Source organism: Pipra filicauda, unplaced genomic scaffold (genome assembly GCF_003945595.2).
Source record: "Pipra filicauda isolate LSUMZ 115617 unplaced genomic scaffold, ASM394559v2 scaffold48_size3843733_pilon, whole genome shotgun sequence".
NCBI lineage: Eukaryota > Metazoa > Chordata > Aves > Passeriformes > Pipridae > Pipra > Pipra filicauda.
Genome location: NW_024104631.1, coordinates 2,874,570 through 2,895,261, shown reverse-complemented (window position 1 = coordinate 2,895,261; position 20,692 = coordinate 2,874,570). Strand labels below are relative to the sequence as shown.

At 37.3% G+C, this 20,692-nt stretch overlaps 1 protein-coding gene across 5 annotated transcripts in view; it reads right to left on the bottom strand.

Moving 5' to 3' along the window:
- Nucleotides 1–2,912: 2,912 nt before the first annotated feature.
- CDYL (chromodomain Y like) overlaps nt 2,913–20,692 on the bottom strand; it is a 106,165-nt gene continuing 88,385 nt past the window's right edge. For 4 of the 5 annotated variants that reach the window (XM_039386557.1, XM_027734053.2, XM_039386560.1 and 1 more), the window contains 5 exons: nt 14,051–14,307; nt 13,282–13,454; nt 10,061–10,271; nt 5,848–5,991; nt 2,913–4,825 (listed from right to left, as the gene is read on the bottom strand). In XM_039386557.1, the coding sequence (XP_039242491.1) occupies nt 4,667–4,825; nt 5,848–5,991; nt 10,061–10,271; nt 13,282–13,454; nt 14,051–14,307 (944 nt within the window). In that variant the 3' untranslated portion in view covers nt 2,913–4,666. Of the gene's footprint in view, nt 4,826–5,847; nt 5,992–9,063; nt 9,144–10,060; nt 10,272–13,281; nt 13,455–14,050; nt 14,308–20,692 lie in introns of those variants that run through there. The other variant, XM_039386558.1, reaches the window with a different exon arrangement.

Below are 20,692 nucleotides of genomic sequence, written 5' to 3'. Positions count from 1 at the left end.
GTTGCACCCACTGCTGCTCAAGCGGGACCATCAAGAGCTGTCTACCCAGGACCATGTTCAAAAGTTTGAGTATCTCCAAGGATGGAGACTCCACAACCTCTCTAGGCAACCTATGCCAGTGCTCAGTCACCCTGACGGTAATGACGTGTTTCCTGATGTTCAGAGGGAACCTTCTGTGTTTCAGTGTGTGCCCACTGCCCCGGTCCCGTCACTGGGCATCGCTGAGGTGAGCTTGGCTTAATTTTCTTTGCACCCTGCCGGTAAGTGTTTATGTATATTGCTGAGATTTCCCCTGAGATGTCCTTCCAGGAGATATCAGGGTGGATGAAGTCCCCTGTGAGACCAGGGCCTGCAGACATGAGACTCGTAGTCTCTATGAGTTTAGGCAGAAGTACTGATAATGTCTTTCAAACTATATGGAACAGGTCCATGTCCATCTGGTGTTCTTGTCAATTGTAGCTCTTCCAGAACTGAGCACGGTAAGAATGAAGAGTTAAGGGACAATATCTGCTATTCCTTTATTTCTTCCTGCAGCTCCTTTGACTTCTTACATGCTGTTTTTTGGTGGTTTCTAATTCCCCTTATTTGTTGTATTTTTCCCTGTGCAGGAGGGATGAGAACAGGAATTCCATACCCATCTTCTCATTTTGTATTTTATTTCAAAATCTGTGCACATCAATCCACTTTTCATCCTGTGAGTTCCTCAAGAGGTAACTATATTTGTTTTTTGCTTGTTAGGAAGCCCAGTGTGTGATTTAGTCTGCCAGTCTCACGAGTAACAAAAAAAAAGTTGAGCCTTGTGAGTGAAGTATTTTCTAGAGAAATCTGAGGGGCTGTACAAAGCAGGACCACGGTGATCTTGTGCTATACTGGGGCTCTCCTCCTGATCCTTCTTTCCTTGGAAAGGCAAATTCACCAGCGTGCCATCTTCAGTATAACTGAGCTCCCCTGCTGCAGGACTGAAGGTTGCCAACTTGGACTCTGCTACAAGCTCTGTAAGACAGACTATGTTGACAGCTACTGGCAGTTCTTCAGGATGGAAAATCATGTGGCAAACTGTAAATGAGCTGAGGCATCTCCTCCCTCCTACTCTCTTCAGAAGCATACTTGTAATGTCCCAGATGAATGTGACAGTGCCTTAACCTCTACCAACAAACCTAGGCAGAGTATAGGCTCCATTTATTGAAGGAAGTTTTTCCTGTCCATTTGGCCAGAAATGTTTCGTTTGCTGCCTCGTTCCGTAGCTGTTTGCAGTCCTATTTTATCTACTATTTGGGTAAAGTATGAACTATATCTGTGTAAAGTTAAGTAGTTTATAGCTCAGTACTATGGATTATTGTTATTAGTATTATGTATAGTATTATTTTTCTATTATGTATGCTTGACTTTAAGAAATTATTCCCATGTAAAAAAGTAATTTAATTCCCCGAACCTGTTTTCCAGAATGATAATGGTGCAGCTTCTGAAGGACAGAGAAGTGTCTTTTAGCAATGTCAGCAATCCAGTGAAGGACTTGCTCAAGTAAACTGTTTCAAATCCTGGATTCATACAAATTACGAAGTTTGAACAAGGAAAAAATCTACAGGTGGGTTTAGACCTTCAGATTACCCCAAAACACCTTTTATTGTAGGTTATCTTACGCAGAGTTCAGACTTTGCTCTGCTTCCTATTTTTGCTGAAAGTAACATACCAGCAGAAGGTAGGATTAAGGCACATAAGTGGCTTTCAAACAGCTCCAAGTACATTCAACCCATGTGTCTCTCTGATACAATTCCTAATCAGGAGAAAATTTCTCTTGTTTTCTTCCAAAAATGAACTTGAATGTGATAGAACTTCAGTGTGGAATGCATACTCTATGGCCTTAGTGCAACCCAGTTGCCAGTGCTTGTCAATTCGCTGTGGTTGCTAGTGCCTGGAATGTTACCCATTTCAGAGAACTGTAAACCTTCACTCACATGAAAAGATACTCACCAATACTGGAAAGAATGGGACAGTATTTTCCTAAAGAAACAGTATCCCTGCAGTCCAGTATACAGACAAAAGCTAGACATTTTTAATTCAGAACATAATTTGCTAATAGTGTCAAGTTAGTTACTGCTTTTAATGTAAAGTTAGGGCAACTGCACAGTGACACTGACAGTGTACAGGAATGGGCCTGAACTAAGGACTTTTTCCAGTCAAAGACAGGAATTTACATAGTCACCAACTTACTCCCATCTTATGGTGCAAACTGTAAGCAGCGTAACAGCCTGACTGATAGTAACACACACACCACCAAAAATGAAGCAAGTAGAATTATTTTTTCAGTTGAATTGCCTGTACCTTCAATTGTACCTTCAATGTACAATTCAAATATCTTCAATGTAACAGAAGGCTGGACCCAAAGTTCTTTCATGGTTCAAGGAAAGCATAAACAATTCCTGAGATGACACAGATGGAGTCTATGCCTTTATAGGTGCAAGAAAAGGGATCTTTATATAAATTAGAGTCAAACTCCAAAAGGTTTAATATTACAGAACTGTAGGCAAAAGTACCTTTCCTTCTCCCTTTCAATAAAATCAAATTCAACTGAGGAATTCTAACCTAAACGCAGCATTGTAGGGAAAATGACCCATTTTTAAGAGATTGCAAAGAAACATTTACATTTCTTTTGGAACTGTAACAAAATAATTAAAATTAGAATTGCTTTCTATGTCTTCTTCCCCTGTCTACATCCTGTAAGAGAAAATGTCTATGTAAATTTGCAACTATAAACTAATATTCATGTTTTAATTTTAAGGAAATTAAGAGCTTTTAAAAAAACCCCACATAAATATCGAAGCCTCTAATTTACAAGATTTGTTTCAGCAACTTTTACTTTAAAATCAGAATGAAAATGTCTTTGAAAAAGACAACTCTATGAGAGAACCACATTTAAAATGTGTTAAGAAATATTAGTTTTATTTAACCAGTTTTCACAGCTGAATATTTATTCTATAAAAACTTTACAGATTGTACAGTTTATATATAGTTCAAACTACTAGAACAAAGAAGTAGGTCCCACAGATGCAAAAATACTGTACCAATCCAAGGTAAAGGCAGATTTACACACTGTACAGCTCTCCACTGGGAAGGGGAGGTGGGTCAGTTCCAAGTAAAAACTTCAAAACTGTACAAAAATAAGGTTTGATTTCTTTTTCATTCTTCATAATACATTCAATAAGATTGCAAGCACAGATACCCAAGTAATAATAGATATCTGCAGTCAGGAATCAATAACCACTCCTGAAAGGAATGCAAAATAGGTCTATTTACACAGGGCACTCTTTTACACCATACTGCATATAGTGTATATTTCAAATAATAAAAAAGCATAGACAAAGAACATTAAACATCTAATATAAGGTAGTTTTTTTAAAAGGTTTTTTGTTTTTTTACTTAATAGTGTGCCAAAAGAATTTTAACTTATTAAATAATATATTCTAAGTGAAACTAAAATTTATGAACATAAAATGCATTTTTGGTGTAATACATCAATTAAACCAGCAAATAGGAAAAAAAAGAACCAAAAACAAAACCCAAACTGTATATAAAGTAGTATTCTCACCCAGCAACAGAAGCACTTATGTAGTTATTAAAAAAAAACAAAGAAACAAAAAAAAAAAAAACCAAACAAACCCCCCCCAACCCAAATCAAACCAAACAAAACAAAACAAAAACAAATCCAGAGAGGCTTTTTAAAAACCCACTAAAACTAACTTATAACTTAGGATATTCATACATAAGATATTCAGTGATTCACTAATACTGCAAAACGAGCTTTTTTGTGTTGTGTTTTTTTTTCCTTTCCCCTTCCGTTTCCCTCCCACTTTCCCTCATCCCCCTTCCCTAAGAGACAGTGGTTTCTTCATGCTGTCTGGGTAAGAATCAAACATATTCCTGCCCCCTTCCTCCCACCCCTCTATACCTCCCTCCCAAAAAAGGACAGAGTGTTTTCTTAGCAATCATCCTGAGCACACTCTCTTTTTGGGGATATGTGTGATTTAACCTTAATAGGGTCTAGTTCCCCAAAATTTCAGAATGTTCCATTACTTGAGGTATTTCAACCTTCTTCTGAGACAACAGCTTGTATCTTAGCTGACTCATTGGGCAGAGAAAGTAAGGGCTGGCTAATACCCGTTTCAATTCTGTATTCTCATGAAAAAGAAAAGCATTATTCCAGACTTCCCTGCCACACAGAAAATAATGCAACACCATTCACTTTTTAATTAATTCTCTATTTGATACAGTACTAGCCAAAGATAACAAAAACTAGAGCTTTTAAAGAGATGTTTGGTAGTGCACTCTATCATTTTTTAGCTTGTGTGTGTGTGTCTACATACACGCTCTCACACACATATTACATTTATATATATATAAAAGACATATATATATATGCACACACATACACTTGTGTATGTGTATATATATCTGCATGTAACAATCAGGGAAAAAGGAGTTTTGTTCAAATTTAAGTGATACAGTACTTTTAAACCCCTTGACAATAAAAGGGGAGGGGGGTGTGTATGTCCACTCCTGTTCCCAAGTTGAACAAGGGGTTAGTTTATATAGGTTTTTTTTTAAAATGGGCATATTTTGTTTGCCCTGATGTCCAAGAAATACAATTCCAGTGTCAATGGGCATCTCATCAGAACTCATCGATTCTGTTCTGCAGATATTTTAACATTGAGTCCATCCCTTGTGCTGAGCCCCAGATTTTCTTCAAAACTTCGCACTCCTTTTCGTTTGCTTGTTCCAACTCCACCTTCATGATGTTCCGTACTAAAGCTTTGGATTCTTCAAGTACCTAGGCCAAAAATAAAAAAGGGGAGTTGGGTTAGCATTACATGAGAACTAAGCAACACATGCACTTACAGGTTATATGGATGGATCCAGAAGTTGATTATGAACTTAAGCTTATCAATTCATGGGCATACTATAAGAAACATTTCTCACAGTCTTTCATGTAGCATCACACAAAATTTCCTTTACCTTATACCAGCACAATTTAAAAGTGCAGAAAAATGTGGAAATAACAAAAACAATAAAATAACAATAATATGGTCTTGTAACTAGGGAAAACTCCAAGTCCATTTTGGTACGCACATAACACTATTATTCAGTACTGTTTTAATAACTAGGCAGATCTTGAATTTCTTGAGCACTTAAGATACACTGAAAAAAATCTCATCTGCTTTTCCATTTAGAAAACTTTTAACTTGCTTTAAAATCCAACATTTCTAATGCACAGAACACAGAACAGTTATTTTTTACTAAATCTTTTCTTGCAAAAAAAGCATCAAATAGTGGCAGTTTTAGCTGTCTTGTGCAACTGCCAGTAGTGCACACAACCATGACTGCACTAGGTGTTACTCATAAAACTAAGTTAAACATAATGTCAAAGACTATTTATTTCCATGGTAATTTAAATTACAACTCAAGTCAATTCAAGATTTCTGTGTTTCTGTGCAGATATTAGGGCAACTGTTCACATTGTTGGTTAGAGTAAGTTGGACTTAAACCAGCATTGGATTTTTTATAATATAATTTGGTTTTAACATAGTTGCTTATGTCCTTTATTATATGCCAGAGTACATCATGGTTAAGAAGAGTTAGATATAAATTTAAAAAAAAAAAAAAGCTAAAACTCCCAGAAACAGAAAGATACATAAAAATATGTCAAAAACCATTGCTATACTATAATACAGTCCTTGTTTCATGAAAATGGTCTCTTTTGTTTTTGGAGGACAAAATGATGCAGTCTAATAATACTTGGAGTAATTTTTATTCATCTAATCATAAAACTGTAAGAAAATAAAGGAAACTTACAACTGAATGACATGTGACAAGTTCTTTAATTCGAACCATTACTTCTTGTGTGAATGTTCCCGGCCAAAACACTTGAGAGACGAGTCCTTTGGCACAAGCTTCCTGCGCCGTCAACTTCCTTCCACTGAACAACATTTCATTGGCCTGAAGGGATAAAAAGTTACTTCTGGTATGAAATGTAATGAGACAAAACTCATTAAAGGAAAAATGTTTGAAACAAACAAGAAAAATGCCTGCACTATTTGAAATAGTTTTTACTATAGCTCTTCCAAGTTTTAATTAAAAAAGAGAAAGACTGGCCTACAGATAGTTGGTCCATGTTGTTGACTAGTACTATGTCAGTAGTTATTAAAATATGGAGGTCTATGATTAAGGGTTAAATGTGAAAATATCTTTTGTTATTTCCTGGCTGTGAATGTTTGTTAACTCTGGCTTTCTTGCAGTATTGCTAACTTGGTTATCTGTATATGTGGTAATAGGTTTTAATGCCTGGCAAATTTGTAAAACAACAAAGAATACATCAGCTTGCCCTTTATAATAAGGTATGCCAATTTCTGAACAAATTCTTAGAAAATAAACATTCACATCTTCTTCAGAAGTTCAACATTGAACTGATAAATCCTTTCAAAATCTTATATAGCAGTCTTATTAAAAACCAACAGTATTTAAAAGGTCTTGCACATAGTTTAAAGGTACAGAACTGACTACTACATTCTATGCAACAAGGTGGTCTCCAGTTCTGTAAATATTTTTGATTTGTAATTATCATGCACTTCCCTATTTACTAATTTCCCCATTAAAGCTTTGTCCTACAACCGCTTTAATTCTACCTTTAGTAAAGTTTCTTACATAGTTAAACTTTGTTTGCAGTGACATCTGCATGGAAACAGCCAGTGGAAACTAAAAAGTCAGAGTAATAGTAAACCTCAAGAAAAAAAAAGAATCAGTTTTACTGTTTCTTAATGACTTATTTGCACTGAAGAGTATGACAAACCCATTACTGGACTCTTGAAATATAGGAAATAAGGCTGCTATGAAACACTCAAACTTGAGGGCAAAATTCGGAGGTTTTAAATGTTTTCTAATACTGAAAGTTTTGGTAATTATTTCAGCAACTTTCAGTTAAGGACCTCAAATTATCTATTTACTGTGGGTGTTGACATTTTACAGATGAAGCAATCTGAAGTCTAATATCTGCAGTCTATTACTTGCCCCTTTGTAATGAAATACAAAATCTGGATTCTACCGGCATTTCCTTCCTTAAAATTTATCATCAGCACATCTCTCATACTTAATACAGAAAGCTGTGATTCACACATATTAGTTTATAAAAACCCCAAATCTCTTGCACTATGATCAAATTCTATACTCCTATAGTTCTACCTTCTGTGAATGCAAAATTAAATATAAAGGTTCGTTAACCATTCCCTCTAATTTTCCAGAATATATGTGAATAATAATAACCTGGAACACTAGCTAAAAATCAATGATGTACAGAAGCTTGTCTAAAAAGAGATATCCTTTTTCCTAAGCAGATGTGGAGATGTGGATATTCTTTCAAAATAATTTTGAAAAATACTTAATGTTTATATCAAAGATCAAAATGTGAAGTCAATCTAAATAGTAATTAGGAAAGGCAAAAATTTAAGTCATTTGGTCAGACCTACATATTCTTCACATGTATCTTTGGTAGCATGGATAAAAATTAATGCTAGAAAACCTTGATAATTTTTTTCCTAAAACTAAGTGGCAACTGCTGAATTCTCCTGAACATGGAAGAACTTAAGTGAGAATGGTGCAGTTATCTTATTTCTGCCATCTGTAACACAATATTAGCATAAAGCCTCACACAAAATGAGCATTCCCATTAATATTCTCACTTAACAGGTTTTGAAGGGAAATGTCTTGCTCTGGCACTTCACTTCTGATCTATACACAATACATGCTGGAGACCCACTGCTATACAAGCTTTAACCATATAATCACGCCTTGTACCTGCTGTAAAAATTAACACACTTGTGGTTACTTTTCAAGAAAGGCAATAATATAGCAATAGAAATGAGGTTGATAAAAATATTTCACTAACATAAGAGTCTCATTAGAAACCTTCATTTTCTACCCAGTCTGTCTTTCTCCTTCCACAGAGGAACTTCCTCTCCTCTCTTTCACAGTGAGGGCTTTGAGGCTCACCAGGGACCTTTGTGCAAGGCCACAGGCACTGGGGCCATGAGCATCTCAGTTCTCTTGCACTATGATCAGGTGACAGCTGGTGTCTGTAAAACCCGAGATCCCGGCTCTGATGTGGATTACAGGCACTATGGAAACGTGTACCCCTCATGACTGACAGAAAAGCACAAGTAATACTGCCAAGCATACTGGGGACTGACAGGGAAACCCAGTGTGTGATGCTTGATCACACAGCTCCTGTGCTCTATACCCAGACCAGACAACCAGAGCAAGAACTCCACAGCAAACACACAATAGCATATCTCTCCATACAGATGTCACCTTAATCTCTACTGCAGATTATTTTCATACTTGAAAGCTAAGTTTGAGAACACTTCTAAAATTCTTGGTATTCCCAATGCGCAGTATCAGTTTTGAATTCTAAGGTTTGGGCTTCAGATTTCCTGTAATAAGACTGCTGTTGAATGTGTTCTGTGAAAAAAAACTATCAATGATAGACCTGTTCACTAGCCAAGACTGATCCCACAGGAAAAATATTTCCAGCAATCTTGCAATTGAAGATTTTTACATAGCTGCTGCTGCTAACAACACTGCACTGAATCTGACTTACAAGAGTTAAAGGTGGGACTAATATTGCTGAATTGATACATTTGTAGAAAATTTTATGATGCATACAGAGCGCTTAATTCTTTCTTTTGTATGATATTTTAATTTTTTCCCCCCTGAATGTTTTGCATCTCACTCACAACATCTTTCTGCTGACTTCTCTCTCCCTTTTAGAGATGAAAAGCATGCTGCTTTATCAAAGTCTTTAGTATGGATTGTGAACATATTTCATGAAATCTGCTGAGTAAAGTTCAATTTTGTCCCATACAGCACCAACGTTGCTATACTGCAGAGGGTCAGGGATAGTATGAAAACAGTGGATTTTTTTTCTCCCCTTCTGCACTGAACATTATGGAATTGTTAGCACTGGAAGCTTTCAATTTAAATCTTTATATTTAAAAATGAAAGCATTCACAAACACACATGGAAGAGTATACTAGGGAAGAGCTTCTTGTGTTTTTCGTACAACTTCTAAAGAAATTAAAAGTAACAACCACAAGTCTCTAAAGGACGAGGATGGATGGAATGGATGGATGAGCAGATGGATGGCCAAATAAAAAGGGAAAGGAACAATCAGTAGTTTGAAACATGCTAAAATATTAAAGATACTCTTATAACTGTTAATCTATTTCAGTTACCTTTTCTATTCTCTTCTAATAACTAAATCCAGACATTATGCAATTAGTCATTAGATCTGATCAAAGTGGTGTTTTAGTATATTGAAATCTATATTTTTAAATCAATAAATACCTACAGGGAAAAAACTGGCTTTTACAATAAACAGCAAATTTGGAAAAAGAGGTGTAGCTACGAGCACTTGTTTCACACTGGTCAAACTGGAATGTGACGTGGGTCTAAGTTTTCAAAGAACACAGCATGAAAAACACTAAGGAACATGAAAATAATGTAGATAAGAGGTTTTTAAATAGCTTTTTTGTTACGGGTGCATGGAAGCTGAAATACTTATTTTGCATACTAGCGTGAGACTGCTGCTGGGTGGTGCCACAGTGCTCTGCCATGTAATGACACCGAGGGCAGAGCAGCCCGTTCTCTGCTACACTCTGATGCTGCGCTGAACGCAAGACACTGCTGGCTGATCTTCAGAGGCATAGGCAGGGAAGGTGTGTCTTGGTATACAGGACATAACCCTTCCCACACCATCAGGGTTAAAGGTGCCCATGATGTGGGATTTAATCCCACCCCTTCTTTCTGTTCCGTGCATGCAGGTGAAGACTAGCTTGTAAGAGCATGGAGCAGAGAAGCTATAAAGAGTGGTTTCTCATGAAAGGTTTTCATGAGAGAAAGAAAAAAAACTAAGAAAAAGACAACACAGCAAAGGCAAAAAGTCTTGAAATCACGCTGGATAAATTATCACAACTGAACTGTGAAGCTGTCGGCCCCTACCCTGCAAGCTACTTACAGAAGCCAGGCCCATTATCCGAGGGAATGTAAGGGATGAACATCCATCTGGACTTTGTCCAAAAGTAGTGTATGGTGTCTGAAACCAAGCCTTCTCGTTAGCCCAAACCACGTCACACAGAGGCAATATAGACGCTCCAAGTCCAATGGCTGGGCCATTTACTGCTACAATGATAGGCTTCTTAAACTGAATAAAAGTATTCACAAAATTCCTGAAGAGAAACAAAAACATGCACTCACTACATATATCGAGAGAGTAAAATACACCAGCCCTTGAAAACTCCGTAATAATTAATCTCCACAGTAATATCACTTTCAAAACCAACCTGACAACCTTCCACAATGAGGTGGTTATTTGGTGGATGAGGGAAGAGCAGTGGATACTGTCTACAGAGACATCAGTGAGGCTTTTAGCACTGTCTCCCATAAGAGTTTCATAGTCAAGCTGTTGATGTATGAGCTGGATGAGCAGACAGTGAGGTGGACTGAAAAATGTCTGAATGGCTGGCCCAGAGGGCGGTGACCAGTGGCATGAAGCCTAGTTGGAGGCCAGTAATTAGTGCTGCACCCCAGGCGGTCGGTGATGGGTCCAGCACTGTTCAACAGCTTCACTTATGATCTGGATGATGGGGCAGAGCGTACCCTCCACAAGTTTGCTCATGATACAACAGAGAGTTGTGCTGCCATCCAGAGGGACCTTGACAGGCTGGAGAACTTCATGAAGTTCAACAAAGGGAAGTACAAAGTCCTGTGCCTGGAGAGGAACAACCCCAGGCACCAATATATGCTGGAAGCCAAATAGCTGGAAAGCAGCGTGGCAGAAAATGAGCTAGGATTCCTGGCGGACACTAAGTTGAATTTGAGCCAGCAGTGTGCCTTTGTGGCAAAGAAGGCCAATAGTATCCTGTGCTGCTTTAGGAGGAACGTTGTCAGGAGGCTGAGGGAGGTTATCCTGCCCCTCTGCTCAGCCCTGGTGTCCAGAGCCAGTTATGGGCTCTCTAGTGAAAGAGAGACTCAAGATGGTCTAGTAAAGGGCCACCAAGATGACCCAGGGACTGAGAAAGCTGTGACTGTTCAGCCTGGAGAAGAGAAGGCTCAGGACTCAGGGGATTGTCATCATGTATAAATACCTGAAGGGTGATGCAAAGGGGACAGAGTCAGGCTCCTTTCAGTGGTGCCCAGTGAGCACAAACTGAAACACAAGGTCCCCCTGAACAGTAGGAAACACTTTTTTACTGTGAGGGTGACCGAACAGGCAGCCAACAAGGTCCTGGACTCTCCATCTTTATATACATTAAAAAACCCCAGCCTAAACACGGTCCCAGGAAACCTGCTTTAGGCGACCTTGCTTGAGCTGAGGCAGGTTGAACAAGATGAACCTTCCAACCTCAACCATCTTCTGCTTCTGTAAAAGCCTAGCATTGCTCCCAGCTCAACAAAGCACAGTAGTTTGGCAGGTTCAGATTTAACACCCCTCCCAGAAGCATCAGCTGACCTGTCACTTGAGGTATATTCACATGCCTCCCAGCATTCTCAGATAAGGCTGTAGCCATACCTCACCTCTGGGCACCGAAACTGTGGCTACAACCCTAGTTGTTTTCAATGTATTTATGTATGGCATTGGTATAAGGTAACTACATGTATTTTAAGTGAAGGTAATAAGGTATAAATGAAGATGGGCAAAGCATTAATGATTTTCCTTAAGGAGCATTTCTGGACTACTGGGACACAGCTTTTCTTAGTAAATAAATCTGCCTTTTAAAATTATAAACCAACCATGAACAGTAGAGCTCTATTATCACAGATCACACACCTGTAAACTTTCCCTCCTTGTCTACCTTCTCTTGGTTGGTCATAATGCTCTGGGTACTATGATATTAAGTTACAAATGCATATTCTCATCCTCATTGTCAACAAAAAAATGCCAATTCATTCCAGTACCCACAAAGTGTGGATGTTCTCAAACAGTAACGCCTTCAAGAGCTTGTCAGGAAAAAGTAAGCATATGTGTACGTATACATATAGAGGTTATTTTAAAGTTTGCTCTTTATCTGCATTACATACTTTTGTATTTCTGTGAAACAGGACAATTTTACTGTATTACATTCATCACTAAAGGTTATCATGCTGCTTCTTAACTCATTCAAGTGAACTAAACTAGCTAAAAGCAAAAAAAATTTCTGGAACCATCTTACACAAGTCATCATGCAAACATCCCATCCAGAGACTTAAGAAAATGTTCATCCTGTCTGAATATTCCAGAGAGTATCATCTCTAGCGCACAAATGAAAAATACCATTATTATATTTGAAAGGGGAGGTGTATTTGTAGGTCTTTTAAGTTACCTTTGACCATTTTATTAACAAAGAATAATAGGTGAAAGATCAGGTTTCTGGAAGGGCCCAAATTAAACCAGTGATAGAAGCTCAGTGTTAAGAGCCTCTGGCCACATCTGAAGCTACTGCATAACCAACTTATACATGGAAAGACTGAAAAATTTCCTTTAACAAAAATAACTACAATCTTCTTCATGAACCAGCTGTGCCTCCAGTGACACAGACTTTACATGCCACATAGCCTTTTCTTGAATATCGATAATAACAACACAAGACAGGTCTCTGAAAGAATACAGATACTCTGAAAGCATACAAGACACCAGAATCTCAAGACCAGTGTTCTAAAGATAAGCTACCTGTTTGTTCTGTGAAAACATGTCTCTGAGACACATACTTCTTTTCCATATATTTTCTTCTACTTAGTAGTAATTCAGCTCATTTTGTTTAAATGTTAGGTTTGGTATCTAGCGTTGAGATGATGTTCACTAGTATTAATCTACTCCTCTAAAATATCCATCACTTTACTGCTCTCAACATACTACATCAAGTTACTCATTCAATGCACATCTTGTATTTTTGTGTATTAAATTTGTTTTCCTGAAACCCTAAGGCTATTTAAGTATTTTAAAATTGGTTTTAACTGGAGGACTATTACCATACTTCCAGTTTTCACAGTTCAATTTTAAAAGTAAAAATAGTGATGTGTGAAATGATAACCCAAAGAGAAAGGGACAGAAAGTATAAAGAAGTGCTGCACAGCATATCTCATAACAGGGGAATGTCTGTGATCTTTTTGAATTAGAGGCTTTTAAAACAAAAAAGATAAAACAAGCCAGGTTACATGATGAAGGATACCCATCAGATGACTAAAGATAATCTTACATACCTAATAGCTTCTGCCATCTTAGTGCTTTCCTTTTTTCTATCATCTGTTAAACGTCGTATAAAATAAATAAAATCAAGACCACAGCAGAAAATGCTACCAACTGCACTGAACAGCACAAGTTTACTGTCATCTGCAGCTGCTGTGTTCAGTGCACTTTGGACTTCCTTCATTACCTGAAAGATAAAAATTTAATAAGAATTATTTTAATCCATCATTAAAAAGTAGCATGTTGCTCTTCCCTTCTTCCCCCTGTGAGATCTTCGACATCTTTAATTTTTCCTTAGGGTCCACTCAACCATCATATTAGAAAAGTTAACTTTCTTCATTATCCAAAAAAAAAGAAAGTTAAAGGATTAGAAGCTTTGCATTTTAAAAATGTAATTAGACTAAGATAATTAAATCATTAAGGAAAGATCTATTAGATGTTATCTGTAACTGAAGCACTCATTCGGCATTTCTGTAATTTGGACAGCAGATGGCACATGCAACCAGTACAGAAAAAAAAAATAACCTTAATTGAGGCTAAAGCTTTTTCAAGTTGCACTTCGTAAATCACTGCATGTCTTATAAAAGACAGTACCTCTACACTGTCAGATAACAGTTTTTAAACTCAAGTGAATTATGCATAAAGTCAATTGTAATTGTAACATCTTGCAAGAACCTGTATCTTGTTTTTTCTATGTTTGTGCCTGAATAAAAGGCATAAATGAGGCAAGGACTTTGAATTCCCCCAGCACCCTTCCCCTCCCAAAATCAGAATTGTTCTGACCTCTGGATTTAAGGAATTATTTTCAGATGATTTTGTCGATAGCAAAATATGTGTGAATCCATCTTGTTTCCTGACAACAATGTCTCTGTACCGGTACGCACTCTCCGTTTGTCTCACGCTGAAACGTAGCCTTTTATCAAAAGGTTGATCTCTCCTGTCATCAATAAACCTTCGTTTGCTGGCTGTCACTCCTGTTACAGATGTCTGTATGTTGGTTGTACCATTTGCTGCTAATGCTTCCATAAAGGTGGATGTACCTGGAAACAGTTTAAACAAGAACAATTGCATTTTATTAGTCCACCAGTCTCAAAATCCTCATTAGCATGAAAATGCTAAGAAAATGCTAAGTCATATTAAGAATACACAGTAAATATAAAACCCAGTCCCCTGGAAGTTACTGAAATAGACACTGTGCACAGAGTAAAATTAAAGTGAGAAAGGGATTCAAGAAAGTAATTTTACGGTTTTGAGAAAATACATTTAAAACAAGCCAAACAGACCAATCATCACATACTTATTTTTAGAAGGAGAGAAAGGTGTATTTAACCTTCCTAATACCAATGCACTTCAGTCAGTTAACACTCTGCTTTCTCCCTGTCCAACATTTTAAAGTCATTTAACAGCATCAACATTGTGAAGAGAAAGCACAAGTCTTTTTTTTTGCAAATGTCAGAAGTTAATATACAGAAGAAAAAGACACAATTAACCAAATAAAGAACTTCACTGACAAGATAATTTAAAGCACAATAGTCTTTAAAGAAAAATGGAAATGAAGAAATACAGACTATAGCTCTCTGAGAGGGAAGCAAGACCATGTGGTGAAGGATATTTTAATGGATTCATAGACAATAAGATCTTTCCCATGTTAAACAATTTTTGTTATTAGAATCGGCAAATAGAGCATTAAGTCTTTATGGTCTTGTTCCCAGTCACTTACACAGACGGAATTTGAAGGCATGCAAGTAAACAGGCCATTTCTCATGTCACAGAACGGACAGGTTTTCATGCACTCCGCATTAGAAACATAATACCAAATAAATTACCATTCACAAGAGAAAACAAGAGAACACATTAGATCTATAAGTCATCTGTAAGTTTAGGCCTCCATGTAAAATCTCCATAGAATTTGTCATACTGAAGTAATGGAGTATACATAGAGGGAGGGGACGGGAGAGTTAAAAATGTGGGAAAGTGTGTTACAGGCCAAGACAGGAAAGTTTAGAAAGACTTTTTCTGAAAGCTGATGTCTGAGACTAAAATCTACTGGAAATCCACAGCTCTTATCTTACTAACAGGCACTTCAGAACATCATGCATATGAGGTCTTTACTAAAAAGTAGAGTTAAACCATGTATAAGTAAGTTGTTAATTAAATGTCACTGATGGATCTTGCTACACGTCTCCAGGATGAAGGACCACCGCCTCCCTAAGATCCTGCTTTATGGTGAACTTGCCACTGGCTGCTGCATGAGAGGAGCCCCGAAGAAAAGATACAAGGACTCCCTGAAACAACATCTCAGCCTTGGCCATATTGATCACCATAACTGGTCTACTCTGGCCTCCAATCGGGAGGCCTGGAGACACACCATCTATAACGCTGCTGATGCCTTTGAGAAAGCACGCAGGATCACTCTTGAGGAGAAAAGGCAATGCAGAAAGAATCGTGTCTTGCAGAATATACCACCTAAGGAGTCTTTCTGCTGTGCCTTTTGCAACCAGACGTGTCTATCTCGTATTGGCCTTTTTAGCCACCAGTGCACTTGTAACAAATGTGGAAAGAGCCCTTCCCAAATCTTCATTCACAAAGCCTAGCCATGCCGATGATGGATCTTGCTTAAATTATCATTATCTTTCTGAAGAAGCTGTATTTTTAGAGTTCTAATGGTAAGCAGTGCTATGATTTCAATATTTGCTTTTAATTGCAACATACTTCAAACACTTGTGGGTCCAATGAAGACATTAAACGGGCTCACCCAAGTAATTGGAATATCTTGATATTTTCACTGTATTCAAATGCTGCTTACTTTGACCCGTATGAAGTATAAGAGAGACAATAAGACACTAACACAATCAAAATTTAGAATATTATACATTTTCCTATTTGTATTTCAGAAACTGCCTTCAGCTATAAATGAAATTTTTACATAAAATATTTTAAAATAAACATTTTATTATAAATGTTATGATTAATTAGGCAAGTTGCCTATTAAATGAGCTATACAATAATACGGTTTTATTTTACTTTTGAATGTCTTTCTCATTGTAACAGTGATTTAATTCTCTCACCATATCACTTTTTGTGAAGAAGTTAAAGACAACTCATGATTTTTTAGTTGTTTAAAGTGAAGAGTAAGAAACTGGATTCAGTGTGTGATCAGTTTCAGAGATAGAAATTAAACAGAAAATTAATATTTTATACTGTCAAAAAAGTTTCACATTTATTCCCAAATTTCTCATGGCTTATGAAATTCCTTTTTTTCATTTCAGCGGAATAAATAAAAATTTGATGCATACCAAGTATGAAGTTGATGAGGGATGCTTTCAATACCTTTCCCTTGTAAACCATACTATGGCAATTACATTCCTTTAAAAGAATTCCCTTGAAAGGGAATTTGCAGGAACACCAGTGTTGTTCCATATTTCACTAGGAAAACAAGATGAAATGGCATCACTGGCTTCATTGGCTTTTATTCCCCATAGGAAATGCAAATTAAAACAACTGAAATCATCTCTGATTTTTAAACCCCAGTGAAAGTTTTTTGTCTTCTGTCCTAGCCATAGTGAAAAACATGGAGAATTGGGAGAGCACAATAGACTAGATTAAGCCAAAGCAAGAGTCAGTAAACTCATGCAAGAGCTTTGAGCCTATATTTTCCCATGACTCACACTTCCAAAGCTATACTCAAATACCAGAAAATGACTTTTGAGATGTAAGAGGCAATGATTATATACTTTGAGAGACAAAACTTCTGGCAAAAGAGACCAAGATGTAAACACTACAGGCCTCTTTTCATGCTTATTGAACTGACAAGAGACCTTCTGAGTTTTTATATAAATGCTGTCTATACTTGTCAACAGTTATATTTTCAAACCACAAGCTGCAGTTCAGTGGAAGAATACTCCTATATGCAATACTGAAAACACACTTTTAGGATCCTTAAGCTGGAATAAAAAACCTGTTAACTTTAGAAACCACACCTCTGTGCAGGGAGACTCAGTCAGCTAATACGGATCAGAAAACGGCACCAAAGGAGTTAAAATAGGTTTGTTAGTGTTTGTCATTATCCCTGTAAGTCTGGGACCTAGTACACCTGACAGCACAGAGGGCTCTTTCTTTTAGCATTTGACCCTCAGGGGTGAAGAGACAATGCAGAGACATAAAGCAGTGCTTCATGCTACATATACACTGGCAAAGGTTGTTTTGCTGCACATCTTGGACATGTGTTGCAGCAAATGAGGACAAAATAAGAAAGTGCCATTGAGAATAAACTGTATTGCCACAGATTTCCTCGCATGAAAACTTTGCACTGAGGTTACTTATCTTCAGGTTAATTACAACTACATTTTAATGTTTCAAAATAGGATTTCTTAACAAACCAAAAGCAGTTCTGCATTTTAATACATGTAAAAGACAAACAAAACAACACAGCCCGCTCTTTTCAAACTGAGTATCCAAAAATAAATAAGGGCTTGGAAAAAAGACAGTTTACCCTGGATATTGTCAACTAATGCAGAACCGTGTTTGTTTAAGAGGTAAAACAAACAGCTTATAGTTATATGTTCCACCTGCAAACTGCTAATGTAACGTGATCTCAGAGGTGAAGACATACTACTGCTGCACAAAGCCAAAGCTTCACCATACAGATACTAAATGAAATTAAGAGGACTACTTTGTTTTGCAGCTGCTAATCAAAACCTGGTAACAGTCACCAATTTCATGCAGCTGCCCTTGGAGAGGGGAAAAAAAGCTATGAATAAGAGATAAGAAAGGAATTGCTCTTGTCTAAAGGAAGATAGGCACAAAATACCAATGTTAGAAAAGGGCACCATCATCTGCATTCCACTGGCAGAAGACAGAAAAAAAGAAACCTCTTTAAAATGTGAGCGGGATAACAATTAAAATGCATGATGTCAGATGTCAGAGTTAAAAACAAAGCAAGTAACACAGGACTTCACAACTATCCAAAGTTACAATCCCAAGCTCCACTAAGGTATTTGTGCCTCACTGTTATTGTCTCCTAAATTCTTAAGAAGTTCAGTTTCGCTTACACAGCAAACCTTGAACGCAAACACTCCCCTCCCTGCAACAATACTGGGGACACATCCAAAGAGATGCTCTAAAATCAGTCAAGCTTCTTTTGCATGCTTCTTTTTGGGTACACAGGTGCTAGTACTGGTGCTCTTTATTCAAAGGTTTAAGTGACAGAGTGTGCCGTTTCTGAAAGGCATAGATGCCTAAGGAACAAGCATAAGAACTTGGGAGGTATGAATGATACTGTCCAAGTATTTTAAGTCCAGCCACCAGAAATGTAGCAATTACTAAAATTTGCATGCCCAGAATCATAGGCTGCAACAAATCTCATGTAATTAAACTCTTCTCCCCCATGGGATTGTCCAATTTACTTCTGAAACCACTACAGGTTTGTCTTCCAAAGTACCTTTTGGCAGCAAGTTCTACCACATACGTCTTGACTTTCTTCATCCCTTTCATCACAGATTTATTAGCCCCCATCTTATCTTCCCTTTCTTCTTCCAGAAGCCAGCCATTCCTCTCCATGCCTCTTCCTCTTCTACTAAATCTTGGAACAGTGTGTAAAATGGCACATGATATTCAAAAGAGGGATTTTTTTTTTTAAACTAGGACTGAACAGATGTTTGCAGAAAACTATCCAAAACAAACCAAATGCCCTTTTCCTGAGCAGCAACATGAAGTCAGGAACTAGTCACTGATTTATGTTTTGTTATAGGCACAGGTTTTGCCTATAAGTCTGTTTTGTCCCCTCCTCGTTGCTTGGCATTCATCTGCACTGAAAGTCATCCCTCATTTTAAATCACAAAATCACTCAGTATTTTCAGAGAAGGCTTCAGTGATTAAAAGGAGCTTCAAGGACTCATGTGCCTTCTCTATACCTTAATTCATCAACCACATCCTCTCGTACACTAAGCGATGAAGGGGTTAATAAGCATCCCACTTGAATAAGCAAATGAACAAACACCAGCAGCAACAATGTCTTAAAGTGTTAACTGCAAAAATAACACTTCAGTGATAACTGAGTACAACTCAAGTACCAGACAGGAAACAATATGATCTGGAACACTGATTGGAAAAAAAAAATTGAATTTTCAACAACAACAAAAAAAATTAAAAACCAGTGCTAGAAGTAAGTTGCATTTTTTTAAATCCTTTCTCTACTTTCACTGCTTTATTGTTCCCTGTATAGATAATCTGCAAGACTTCACATCAGTTGTCCAGTGCAGGTTACCTCATGTTTCATTGTTTTGCCTACACACAAAGGTGTTTTGCTTCATGTTCATATGTACTAGCAAGCTCTAACTGTAAAGACTGCTAAGCTTTTCCAGTCTTACCTCTGCACTACATCAAATATTTCACACAAGACACAGATCCCAGACAGTGATGGGAAAATGCAAATGCAAACATAATATATAACAGTTTCCAGTAATTTTTCCACCTCTGCTTCAGCAATTACACAGAAAGTATCTCAGAATTCTAGTGTATTGGCACAGATTATAGAAACTAAAAATGGGGGTTCTAAACCTGCTATGTATGTGTCCATTTTTTGTCTGAGTATATATATTAATAGCATTTACATTTTGGAATCAAACAAAGTTCCACCTTCCTTTGAAACATCACTATAAATATTTGTAAGAAAAAAATGTCTCAATTTATTGTACGTTTCACCTAAAATGATGATTTGCTCTGTGTTTCTGAAAGGGCATTTGGAAAGGACGAAAATTCTTCAGATTATGGGCTGCTGGTCTCTGTGATACCCTGCTGCTGGTGTTAAACCCTCCTCAAAACTCTTACTGTTGAGGGGGAGGGAGGGAGTGTGTGTCTTCTGTAACCTTATTCTTTCTAACAAAGCTAACAATTTCTTGATTCCGTTTCAAAGACATAGTTACACGGAACCATAAGATGCTGTTCAGCCACATTCAGTTGTTTTTGCAAATATGTCACATTTCAATACACAAAGAATGTAGGTTTTAAGCACAGGTTAACTGGCAAATTATGATGGCAGAACTTGGTGGAGCACCAGCAATACATAACAACTCAGAAGCAAGCACTCGTGCAGTGGCTGGCAGGCTTGACTGTCAATGTCTACCTTCAATTCCTAAACAGCCCTTTCATTCCTACTCTTCCATATATTTTGTATGGGTGTTAATTGTAAATGTCACTTTGAAACATTGCTCCTGTTAAACCTACATTTCTTACAGGATGTTGTTGTGGACTAAACTACCATGAGAAGACAAACATACATGCGTACCTTGGTAATGTTTCTCTACTCAATTTTTCAAGTTTTTTCATCTTACACTAGCTTTTAATCTTGACTGCCATGTCACATTTAGAGTAATATGGTCCACAGCAGCCTTCCCCCCTCTTTTGTAGATAGGTTTCTCTGTTTCT